Here is a 12,156-nt window from a genome sequence, read left to right on the forward strand (position 1 = left end):
CGGAGCGTCTCCTCATCGATCTTCGCTGATTCGCAGCATTAGTACCTCCGTGTCGCATTCGCGAGGCGCCTCGGGGCGACACGGCGTTCGCAGGCAGGTGGTTCCAGGCTCAGGACGGCCGCCGGTCTCGCATTGTTGCGGATTTTAATGACAGCAGTGGGGAAAATACACGGTTAGTGTCATGAATGGCGTCATTTATCTTGAGCATACAAGCAGTGAAAGTTCATCGTGACACCACAGCGGCTCAGAGTCTTTCTAAAAAATCTTTGGTTTCATTCAGAACACACTGTTTATATCCCTGTCGGGGCCCGAGGCGACTTTCGTCTCTTGTCTTTTTTGGATGATTAATTTGACTCAGAAGTTACATGAATAATACATGACACTTAAACACATTTATTTTTGCAGAGCATTCAGGCAATGCTTCGGTTCCAGAGTGAACGTTGTGTCACACCAAACCCTAATGGGCGAAGCATCCTACATTATAAGGCTGAGGTTGTCAGGAGTCTTGAAATGCCGAATGCGGCGGGACAGCGTGCCGTTGGAGACCACTGCAGCTCGGAGTGAAAGGCCGTACTGTCAGAAGCCGTCTGATCCTGCAGGAGGGAGCCGCTGTGAGATGAAGTGGCCCAGTGCCCTTTCACTTGGCACCCGGTGACGCCCTGCGCTGCGACACAGGCCTGCCTTTTTATGCTGTGAGTCAGCACTTTCCACCCCCTCCACCACCCCCCGCCCCCACCCCAGAGAACAGACGGTATCTGCTTGAGCTGTAGGGGCACGTTCGGGATGGAGGCGAAAACACAGGAAATGGAAATGGGAAGGAAGGCAGCGAGTGCGCGCTGCCTCCGCCATCCGTCTTGCGATGAAACGCCATTAAGAGCGCATTACGCGCGGAAGCAAGGGGCAGGTGCGATTCCTTTGATCTGCGATTAGCTCACATTTGTCTGCTCTTTTTTTCCCCCGCCGGGCCGCCTCCACGCCTTCTCGCGCGCGCGATGAAGACAGTCAAGAAAAGAGCGAGGCAAGCGCGCCTGTCTGGACGGTTGTTTATTATTAGGAACCTGTTTGTTCCATGCCAACTAATCTTCCTATGGCTCACAGTCAACACAACACAATACAAACAAACAAAGTGATGTCGGGCACGCGGTGTTTTTAGTTTTGGCAACCAGTCGCCTGGAAAATCCTCTGGACCTTCTTGAGCTGGATGCGGAGCAGTCAGAATATCTGAAATGATGCCGCTTCATTGTTCAGTTGCGAGCGTCCGACCCTCGGTTGATAAAACGCAGAGGCGCTTATGACGGTGAAGCATTCGTCTGTTTATCTTTATTTAGGCACATTTCACCTTCAAAGCTACTTTTTTTCAAATCGCTCCCATCATTCACTGCCAAAGACGGATACGTTTCTCACTTCGGCTGAATCCATTTTATCCCGACAACATCTTTGACTTCAAATAATGTCAGAGAAGTGGGAGATAAACATCCCTCAAGCTGAAAGATAATCGAGCTGAAGCCCTTAAAACTTACAAATGACTCAGTTCCGTATTCGCTTTATCAATCATTGACGTGACCGTGCTTGATGCGTTTTATTTCCCCCCCACATTACACAGTTGTACTGAGCGGGCCCGGCCAGCCAGCGGAGTCCTATCAGTCGCGTTGATGCTCTCCTAATCAGTCATGTGGGTGGGGTTCATTGGGAGAACCAAAGCCTCAGTAATGAATTGCCCCGCTCTTCGCTCCGAGCCCACGGAGCAGCGCCCCTGTGATTGATGGCCAATCGAGTGGGCACATAAATCTTAAAGTGTGTGTGTGTGTGTGGGGGGGGGGGGGGGGGGGGGGGGGGGTGTCAGCATTTCACATCAATTGGCCAGAACCGAAAACCAGAAGGACTTCTCCACGCGGGGGTGTTGAAGGGAAGAGTTGGAAGAATCCAACGCGATGCTGAGGATGTGATCCTTCACGCTCATGCATCCGTTTCTCTGCCGTCAAGACTGTTGGTTTTGCAGCGAGCGTCCGGCTTTGACCGGCTGTCCGTCACGGCCCTGACCTCTGAACCCCTCCAGTGCAATAAAAACAGAGGAATGCAGGCGCTCGCGAGCCGGCGGGGAGGCGGCGGTAAATGAAAACGCAGCAGCAGTGATTTAGCAGTTTTCACTGTTTGATCCTTCACGGTTTGAGTCCTGAAGTGACTGCAGCGGAGCGGGAGAGATGGAGGAGGACAGAGGAGGAGGGGGGGGGGTGCAGTTGGCAGTTGCACACTTTAGAGATTGCTTGCGGTTTTGTATTAATGGAATGTTTTTCTGCTGCATCATTATTGACCGGACCAGGAAGCGCGCGGCTGAACCGTAATGGTTTTTGTCGTCGGGGACGGAATAAGCCCCAAACGACGGCGGCGTTTCCAGCATTGTCGACGCAAAATCTCTCACTCCACCTCCAAGAAAGCAAGGAATTGCTCCATTTGATCCATCTCACGGCGTTTAAATCTTACATAACCAGATTATGCCTCCGTCCTTTCATGTGGCATTGTTTGATGAGGCGGTGGAAACTTGAACAAACTGATGGAGTGGAAACTTTCAGCGATTTCAAAAGACAAACACGCTGCTGTGGAGTGAAAGGGAAAGGACACGGCTGCGGTTCACCCGAGGGTCACACCGGACAGGGATCACCCCTGTTTCTGTTTGCTTTTATGCAGCTTCCTTCCTGCGGGGCAGCCGCGGAGGATCGCGGCCGGCTTCTGGCCCCGCCGCTGGAATAAATAGCGCTGTGGAAGCCGTGGCAGCGGGATGACGCGAGCACAGCGGGGGGGGGGAATTCATTCCTCCGCCCTCGTCACGAGGGGAGCGTCCCTGGCCGCAGATGCCCACCCGTCTGTTATCGCCGCGGTCATCGCCGGGCTTCCCTGCGCTTCTCCGTAAACAGAACTTTTCAGATTCTGCGTAAGCTCGCCGTGTCCCGCCGCAACAGGAAATTCCACTCCACTGCCAAGTGCATCTGCTGAAAGGGCTTTTGATTTGTTTCGAGTCGGACCTCATAAAAGCTCAAAGATGTTATCTGGAGCAGTCGAGGTTTCCATAAATACTGGAGCATCTTTAGAATGTACAGTTGTCACTTTCTTAACTCAAGTAATCCGAGTAAATTCGGCCACTGAGGACTTGCCGGGCGCTCCAGGACATTTCCTGATGGCCTGAGGGCTTTTTTTTTTCTTTTGTTTTTTTTAAATAACACCGACAGTCAATATGAGCGGCGCAGTTTTTACCGGGTGGCGACGAGTCTGTTCGGCGCGAGCAGCGAGCGCTCCGTCCTGCCTCCACCCCGGAGGTGTTGCTGGAAAGCTGCTGCCTCATCTGGGCTGCTGTACCGGAGCTGAGCTGCGATTCACACCGCAACAAGCCGCAACACCTCCAGCTTTCATGTGGTTTGGAAAAGAAGTATCGATTACCTTTTTTTTTTTTTGAGTACTTGTCCTGGCGGAGGACTCTGTCTTCTTTTTGACTGAAGGAGCTGTTTTTATCTGTTTTCCACCAAAAAGTATTTCTCTGGAGCCGCAAAACAGGCTGACAATTCAAAATTAACGTCACCATTTAGCAATTTTTCATCTTTTTATTGGTTTTAAATGCTTTTAGCTGTATCAGTTCAACACTTCAAGCCACATTGATCAGCAGTTTTAAACATTTGAATGACTTTCGTTATTTTAAATGTGTTACCATATTCATTTAGGTCATTTTTTATAACTTTTATCTGTATTTTCGGGTGTTGTCACTTTTAGCATTTCATGCCATTTCAGCTATATAAGGTGTTTTAACCCTCTTAACTGTTTTATTGATTTAGTTTTTAGCCATTTGAGTTTTGCCAAAGTAGTTAGCACTTTCATCATAGTTTTTTTAGTTGTCAGTGAGTATTTCCATGTTCAATTTTCCTTTCAAAGTTTTATTTATTTATTTAGTTAGTTATTTAGTTAGTTAGTTAGTTAGTTAGTTAGTTAGTTAGTTAGTTAGTTAGTTAGTTAGTTAGTAATTCAGTGTTAGCTTTCTGTTTGTGTGGCAATGGTTTCAAGTGAAAAAGGAAACTCCCGAGACTTGATTTTATAGATTGGAGTCACTCATAATAACAATTCAACTTTGTTATATGTCCATGCCAGTGTCTGTGTTCTTGCCATTGTTATTATTTTTAACATATTGTTCTTCGCCTGATTCGGGGTCAGTAAAGTTCATCCTATTCTGCATTATTTAAAGATTGAATCAATACCAGAAGCTGTAGGGAAGATAAAAACTTTTTTTTTTCCAGTGTTAGTACCAGTGATCCAATTAATCCATCATTTGAAAATGAATTTAAATCCGTTGGTGAGTTGTTGAGATGCAGCAGGGCGGGCGTACCGTCCCTGCTGAGATCAAATGGGAGCGGAGCCTCGCACGTAATGAACCCAGACGGTCTGAGCAGCTGGCGTGGAGCTACCAACCCGGCGCAACTTTATACAGGAGGTATTAGAGACAGATATGTAGTCAGCACCGAGCGTCGGGGAAGGACAGTGGGAATCTCCCCCTGGTCTCAGAGCAGATTTAACAGCCCTCGTTACCGGGGAAACCGGCCGGCGGCACTCCCTTATGAATTATTAATGAGCGGGTGTTGCTGTGAAATATCCCCCTTCCCGTTGCAGCAGGCTTGGCCTCAGCTACCCTGTTCTGATCAGCACCGGGGCAGCAGTGACCTCCAGTGGCCGCCTCCGTCTCCCCAAGTGGACGACCTCCCACAGTTCCAGAAATGTCTTTGCTTCGGCATTCTGGTACCTGGGATCGAAGTTTGGCCTCATGTCACCTGCGCCGCCTCGCCCGGGTTTCGGAGTTTTCAGGGACTCGGACTGGCTGCAGCCACTTGGACGAGCACGTCTGTTTATCGTTGCCGCGCGCCTCTGTTCCTTTAAAGGGAATCTGATTTGAAGGCGCGACAGCAGGGGAGCTGACCTTCTCCCCCGCTCTGCCTTTTTCCCTCTGGGCTTCCATGGCTGCATTCAATCAAGTGCCTCAACGATGTTTATGCAGTATGTGATGTTTATGCAACGGCTGCCCACGTGTGCGATTGCTCTCACGCACGCCGACGCGCACAGATAAACACCCACGGCTCTGTCTGAGCGGAATAATACAACGCTTTTCTTATTAGACCGACTCGTGTTGTGCCGATATTGATAATAATGCCACATTAATTATACAAGTATAAGGACGCTCCCCGGTGAGGGAGCGCTCGGCGTCAGGCCATGTGCCTATTCATTTGTGCAGCCTAGCGCGAGGGGGCAGGGGAATATAATGGTTTGGAGCACGAAAGCAACACTTTGATTGCATTTAGTGCAATAGCCTGATTGATGCCTTCAGCACACACACACACACACACACACACACACACACAGACAGAGACACTCTGTGAGGCAAATCCTGGCCAGGCGAGATTTCAGCCGCTCGCATGCCAGGTTTGATGACTTGCTATTCCCGAGCCCGAGAGGGGCCGAGGCAGGAAAGTCCCCCACGGTGACCCGGCCGCGGTGTCCGCTTTCCCCCAGATCTGGGCCACCAGACCAGCCGTGTGTGTGTGTGTGTGTGTTTCACAGGAGGAGAGGCCTCTATATACAGCGAAGATATATTTATGTTTGGCAGCGCTCATGTTTTCCTCCACGCCCACGCTCACCCGGCTCCTTCATCGTGGCAGAGGTCACTCGGGGCGTACTGTGGTCAGTGTTTGGGACGTGTTTTCCTACGTCCGCAGAAACGATGATTACAGGAAGCGGTTCTGTAACATACACTGAAACATATATAGAGCATGATATACTGCGCGATGAGAGTATTCGGACGGACAAATGCTATCCGTGACTTTGAAGTTCCTCCTGCTGTTTCTCTTAGACATGCAATGACAGTTTAATGCTTCTCTTTCATGCTCCATCTAAGTGAAAACCAGCGAAACCACACCCACTGGGATCACTGTGGACAACTTAAAGCTCTACATGGGCTTTAGTTTTTGTTGCCACCTTCTACGGAGCGTGATGGAAATAACGCAAGTTTCTGGAAAATCTTAATTTGGCAGTGATTAGTACCGTCGCCTCCCTGTGGAAGTGACTGCCTTCGACCCGGGTTGAGGTTTTTGAGGAGTTAGTTTCATGTGATTAACCTCATCGTAACACCTAACGCTGTAGATGTTGCGGGAAAATGCCGTGACTCAGGTGGTAAAGCAGATTGTAGGCACTCGACTCGATTCCCGGCTCAGCACGCCGAGGCGCTCCGATGTTATTAGAATCAACCTCAGACGGCTCCCGGTGGAGGTTTGGCACTTAGTCATCTCGCCATTGTGTGAGGTGACTACAAAAGTGGCGAAAACGAAAAAGTAAAGCTCTTTTTTTTTTTTAATCTCTGCAGGATTATGTAGCTTTATTCAGTAGTTTAGCGTGTTGTGTCGGATCAGCTGGAAAAGAAATGCATTAAGGTAAACAAAGGAAGGAACTGTCTCCAGTCTGTTGCAGCTCAGCGTCGTATTTTTGTTGGAGCGGCCTCCGTCTTCAGCGGAAAGCGCTCTCCTGTTAACTAATGAAAAGTGCTCAGCCTCGTAGCACCCAGAACGCTGAGGCAAGTGTTTCTGCGATGTTATTCATGTCTCCAATCCTGTAAATGACAGACGTGTTTCACCGTCTGGGGGCGGTAATCAATACACAGAGGAAACGCCACAGAGGAGGGAAAAGAGGCCATTGATTTTTTTTTTTTTTTTCCTTCTCTCCCCCCGAAACAGCGACCACCCTCATTTTGATGCCTGTGCAGTTTACAAACCAAATTTACACGATTTGAATTTGAATTAGTCGTCCTGTCAGAGTGAGATTGACAAATGCTGACTGCTGAGCTTTCGCTTCGATGTGGGAAGACAAAAAAAAATAAATAAATAAAAGCCTGCCTTTTGGGTCGTTGTGTAGGAAGCTGTTAACCGAAGCTTTTTGTTTACTGTCACCGCCAGGTATTGACAGAATCTGACAAAATCTTGAGTTACCTCCAGGTTTCAGTCGTGAGTTGGACGATGCTGTCAGCCATCTTTACTCAGTTGTGTTAATTTTCAGAAAATGGAGCTCTGTGCTCGGAACAGCACCACCGCAAAACACACCGGAAAAGAAAAAGCAGTTCATGAAAGATATCCTTTTTTTTTTTTAGGTATTTTAAATCTTGCAAAAAAGAGCAAGATATACCTGCTCATGAAGACAGAAAACAAACTTGAGGAAATTACCTGTTTTTTTAACCCATCTTTGACGGCGGGCTGCTACAGTGCAGCGCCGATACGAACGCCACGTTAAAAGGTTGCAGCGCTCGTACGCCATGAAGTCCTGGGTTGTGTGCCGAGTTGTGTTTTATGGCTCCTGTTAGCTCTCCGGCTTGATGGCTTTCGGCTCCGCCGAGCACTTCGGGGTTTGCTCTCCTCAGACCAGAAACATGTTGGACTGACGACTGCGGCTGCAGCTCTAAGTGGTGGTTTGGAGCAGGAAGGAAACTGGTAATGGACACAGACCTCAGAGTCTGAAGCATGGATCTCACTCTATATTTTTTAATTTGTATACACAAACCATGATAAGAATATGCACATCAGCGTGTGCAAACATCTATATTTTATTTAAATCTCGTTTTAGGCTGTTGGTTTTCGTCCGCCGTGTGATTCGCTGCACTGAAGACGCCGACAGACAATTCTGAGAAACTGAAGTCGTTGACAAGAAGGATTTTGTGGCAGCTGTTCCTCGTCTCTGTCCAAGAAGCACAATTCGCTGCCACACGTTTGGACGTTTGTGTTTTATTTTATTTTTTTTTTTTCTCTCTCCCTCCTCAGCGGCGGTGCTGAAGTACGAGAACAACGTGATGAACATCCGGCAGTTCAACTGCTCGCCTCACCCTTACTGGCTGCCCAACTTCATGGACGTCTTCACCTGGTCCCTGCCGTTCGTCGGAGAGAAAGGTGAGCGCCGAGCGTTCCCGCCAGACGCCGTTTCCACCATCGGGCAGTAATGAGCGTCCATTTCCCTGAGTCGGTCTCGCAAATGGCCTTCAGGAGCGGCGTGCAGACACTCAGCGCAGGGTAATCACTCTGCGGTTCCTAAATACAGTACTTACCGCACATAATTTATGAGCCACATTTCTGCTCACATATAGGGCTTCTAAGTATGTTAGCCATACTTGATAATGGCTCTTTTAAAGTGAAAAGCAAAGTTTGCTACTTCAGACTTGTGCGGCTCTTGAGACGCGATCGCCAACAGTTTATATTGGAGTTCGGCGGCAGCCGGTGGAGGAACCCGCTGCGTGTGCTTCGTCTCTGTCAGACGGCGAGGTGCGGCGTTTTCAGCCATCTGCAAATGAGCCGCAGCAGAGGCCGTAATGAGTTTCTGTTTGTCAAGTCTATATATAAATGTCTGTACACAGTGTGAACCGCCCAGAAGTCAGACATGGAAGATTCGAGAGGTCCGACCTCCCAAAGGTCTCCAAGGTCGAGCCAGCTGTTTGGTTGTTTTTTTTTTTGGGGTAAATCGGTGTCACATCTGTGTCAATTAATCAGACCGAGCTGCGGCCGACACACCCTCTCTCCAGGAAGCTCAATTTAGGCATGACCCCCCCGAGCGAAGAGGCATTCCTGGCAGTGCCGGGAGGTCGCTGCCGGTTGTCACGGCCGTCTGTCTTAACAAGGGAAACAAATCCTTATAGCTTGACACCTTTCACCTGCTGATGAATCCACAGAAACAAGGTGCAAAGATCAGTGTTTGTGGGGGCGAAAAAAAACAACATGTTTTTCTGTTTGCAGTGACTGAGATGCTGGTGAACGTACTGAGCATCTGCTCCAACGACGAGCTGACGACCGACGAGGAGCTGGACGGTGAGCAGTGCGAGTCTGGATCTCCGCCGCAGTTCCGATCCGCGCCACTAGAGGGAGACGAAGCCTAACCAGAAAATAAGCAGATACTCACTCATTTAAGTCATTTGTTCCAAACCCCATAGTCACACTAACACAAATGGAGTTTTTTAGTTTTTAGAATCATCTCTCATTTTGATTGTAGATTTTTAGATAGAAGCAACATTTTCCAAACTCTAGAAAAAAACTGAGTGACACTTTACACAAAGTGCTTGTTTTTTTGCTTTTAGCAGCTTGGAAAGACTCCCGTGAGATAACTGGATATCGGCAGAACAAATGCCAGGATGAAACCTGGTAAAACGCTTCAAATACCAGTTGTTAGGAATGTTTTGTTATCCCGCTGAAATAGACTAGTTAGTCATGGTGTAGATGTGCTTTTTAACATCCGATAATCGTAGCCAGTCTTGAGTTGCCTGTCTTGATCCCGAGTTCCAGCTTATCTGCAGCGAGATGGCCAGCTTCTCTCTGCCTGCCCCACCTCCCACTGCCAAACAGGAAACGATCTCAGCAGTCCTTCACCCTCCTCTTCCTCCTCTCTTCCTCCACCTCGTCTTTCTTTGTGTCTACTGATGCACACAGTTTGACTCCCCGGCTTCGTCCGGGTTTCACCAGATTCCCATCAAGTGCAACATGTGCTTGGAACAAAACTGAACGTAACGCTGCAAAACAAGTTAAAGTATCTCGCACATAGATGCAAAATCCTTGCAGTCGTTTTCATTAAAGTGAGTTTTCCGCTCAATGTGAGGATTCATCCGAAAAGACTCAGAATTTTCCAGTTTCTTCATAGCAGCCATATATCTCTCAGACGTTCAGCGGTCCTCTAATCTCTCATTGTTTTCCGCCCACTCATCCATCCAGTGTTGTAATCGAGCCGCTTGCCGTCCCCACACTCCTAACCCCTGCTTCCACTCCTCTCCTCTTTTTTTCAGTTTTCACAGCCATCCTCGCTCACATTCTCTCAGTTTGTACCGTGTTGACATTTTGGATTGTTGTGCTCTCCACTCTTCTTTTCTCACCGATGTTCTACTTTTTCTGCCGCTTTATAATTTCTGATAATCCTCTTCACGCTCTGCTCTTTATCTGCCGTTGTTTTCACGATTTCCAGTTGCCACTGTGTTGTTATTTTCCACCTCATAACATTTCCAGATCTCTCTTCATCGCTCTTTCTCTCTACGTTGCTGTGATTTTTTTTTTTTTTTTTTTTGCCTCTCCCCGTGGTTTACTTCATCTAATTTTTTTTTCTTTTCTATGTTTTCCAGAGTTTTGTGCTCAAAGGCATCGCTTCCCTTTACACTTCTTTGTGCTTTTATCTCGCCATGTGCTCCTCCTCCTCCTCTCTTCCACTTCCTCTTTCATCCTGCAGCCATCCACTGATCTCTCTGTCCTCTCTCTTGTCTTCTCTTCTGGGGGTGTGTCTTGAGAAGGACAGCTAATATATCCCCCCAAAAAAGGTACAAACTCCAGCCATGCCGGTGTGTGCAGCTAGAGATAATCCTGGGTCCGGTGCCTGCGCTCTGCTTCCCACGAGTCTTGTGAACTAACGCCGCTGTTTTAAGCACTAACGCTCAAGTATATCTCACTACGGCTCTTAATAAGCAGGAACATGTGTCAGTAGTCAGAGATTCTGAATTAATCAAGGCCAGAAACACACAAAATTTAGTGGAGTTGATTTATTGGTTGTGGTGCACACCAAGTAAGCTGTAATAAGGAAGATGTTAATAGATGTTTTAAGGAAGATTTAAGGCCGGCAGCCCTTTTCTTTCTCTCTCCCAGCTTCACAATACCTTCATTTCCATCCTTCATATGCATTCTTACAGTCTCGGTTCCCTAAAGTAGCTATTTTATGCAAATATTTAACCAAACATACATCCTAAGGGCCAAATCTGTCCAGCTCGAGGCTCCAATCCATCGCAGTTTCTCAAAATCAGGACATAAAACAGCATCAAGAGGCAGGAATGAACAGTAAATAGCATTAATTTAACCTTATTAACCGAGTAACACTCTTAAAAGTCATAATATGAGTAAAAAAATTCACAGAATTGGTTGTATTGAACCATCTGACAAATGTTTGCTTCTGTAGCAACAGTGACTTGTTCTATTATGAAAGTGCATGAATCTGTTGCTTTTGTGAACGTGCTCAAACATCTAGTTTTTCTGTTGAACAAAATTCGGGATTGAAGCTCAGGTGGAAAGACGACGTTCAGTCGCAGGCTGTCCTAACACGGCCCGGCAACATGAATGCACTGAATGCTGGGGGTCGCTCAGATGTTGTGCTGTGTTTATGGACTCAAACCAGTTTGTCTGGCTTAAACTTCAGACTCCAATAACCTTAGCGTGTTTGTGCCCTGCGCCTCTGGATCAAACTAATAGTCCCGAGCAAACGTGGCGTGCCGTAGCTGATTCACTAAACCCGCCGCTGGGACTCCGTCAGTATCAGGATGCATTTAGAGAGAGCGAAGCCAACACGCAGCACTTAGTCCCTGTGGTGGATGGTTGATTGCTTCATAACAGGATGTTAGTCAGAGAAGGGTTTTTTTTTTTTTTTTTTTTTTTTTTTAATGGCGTCTGACTTTTCCAGGTGCCACAGCTTCTGCCCGTAAAGAGGTCATCCGCAACAAGATCCGCGCCATCGGGAAGATGGCCCGGGTATTCTCTGTGCTCAGGTGAGCGGGCGGGGGGGAGAACCCGCACCCACGATGCTCTGTCAGTGACGAACAACGTGATAAACCCGGCGTTGTCTCCGCAGAGAGGAGAGCGAGAGCGTGCTGACGCTGAAGGGACTGACCCCGACGGGCATGCTGCCGAGCGGAGTGCTGTCCGGCGGCAAGGAGAAGCTGCAGAATGGTAAGACTGTCACGGAGGAGCCCCAGACCCCTTCCTGCGGACGGCGGGGCGGACCTCCTCACGCCGCCCCTTTACGCAGAGCAGCTCAGTGTGTGTAGAGCCTTCTTAGCCTCGTCTCCCCCGTGATAGCGCCGCACCGCCGCCTCCCAGTCAGACCGTAAGTGTAGATAAACGTTTGCGGCAGCGCGAACCAGTGTTGTTTTCTCTACTTGTAGACGAATGTGATTTGTATTCACCCTGAGGTATGATGAAGTTAGACAGCTCCCTTCTTCCCACACAGTGTCAGAAATGCAGCGGCAGATCCTCCTCGTCCCGTTGTCTCCTGGAATGTGTCCCCCTCTTGATGTCAGGCTGTAACACCCTGTCTTCCCGCCCCTGTCTTTTTCTGCACTCCTCTGGTTTTAATCTCCAA

General features: G+C 48.3%; 1 protein-coding gene across 3 annotated transcripts in view; it reads left to right on the top strand.

Annotated features, from left to right (window-relative positions):
• Positions 1 to 12,156, top strand: part of LOC115386132 (serine/threonine-protein phosphatase 2B catalytic subunit alpha isoform) — an 82,749-nt gene that overhangs the window by 64,070 nt on the left and 6,523 nt on the right. For all 3 annotated transcript variants that reach the window (XM_030088346.1, XM_030088348.1, XM_030088349.1), the window contains 4 exons: positions 7,830 to 7,955; positions 8,793 to 8,864; positions 11,479 to 11,563; positions 11,647 to 11,744. In XM_030088346.1, the coding sequence (XP_029944206.1) occupies positions 7,830 to 7,955; positions 8,793 to 8,864; positions 11,479 to 11,563; positions 11,647 to 11,744 (381 nt within the window). The remainder of the gene's footprint in view (positions 1 to 7,829; positions 7,956 to 8,792; positions 8,865 to 11,478; positions 11,564 to 11,646; positions 11,745 to 12,156) is intronic.

The sequence above is a fragment of the Salarias fasciatus genome, chromosome 3 (genome assembly GCF_902148845.1).
Source record: "Salarias fasciatus chromosome 3, fSalaFa1.1, whole genome shotgun sequence".
Taxonomy (NCBI): Eukaryota; Metazoa; Chordata; class Actinopteri; order Blenniiformes; family Blenniidae; genus Salarias; species Salarias fasciatus.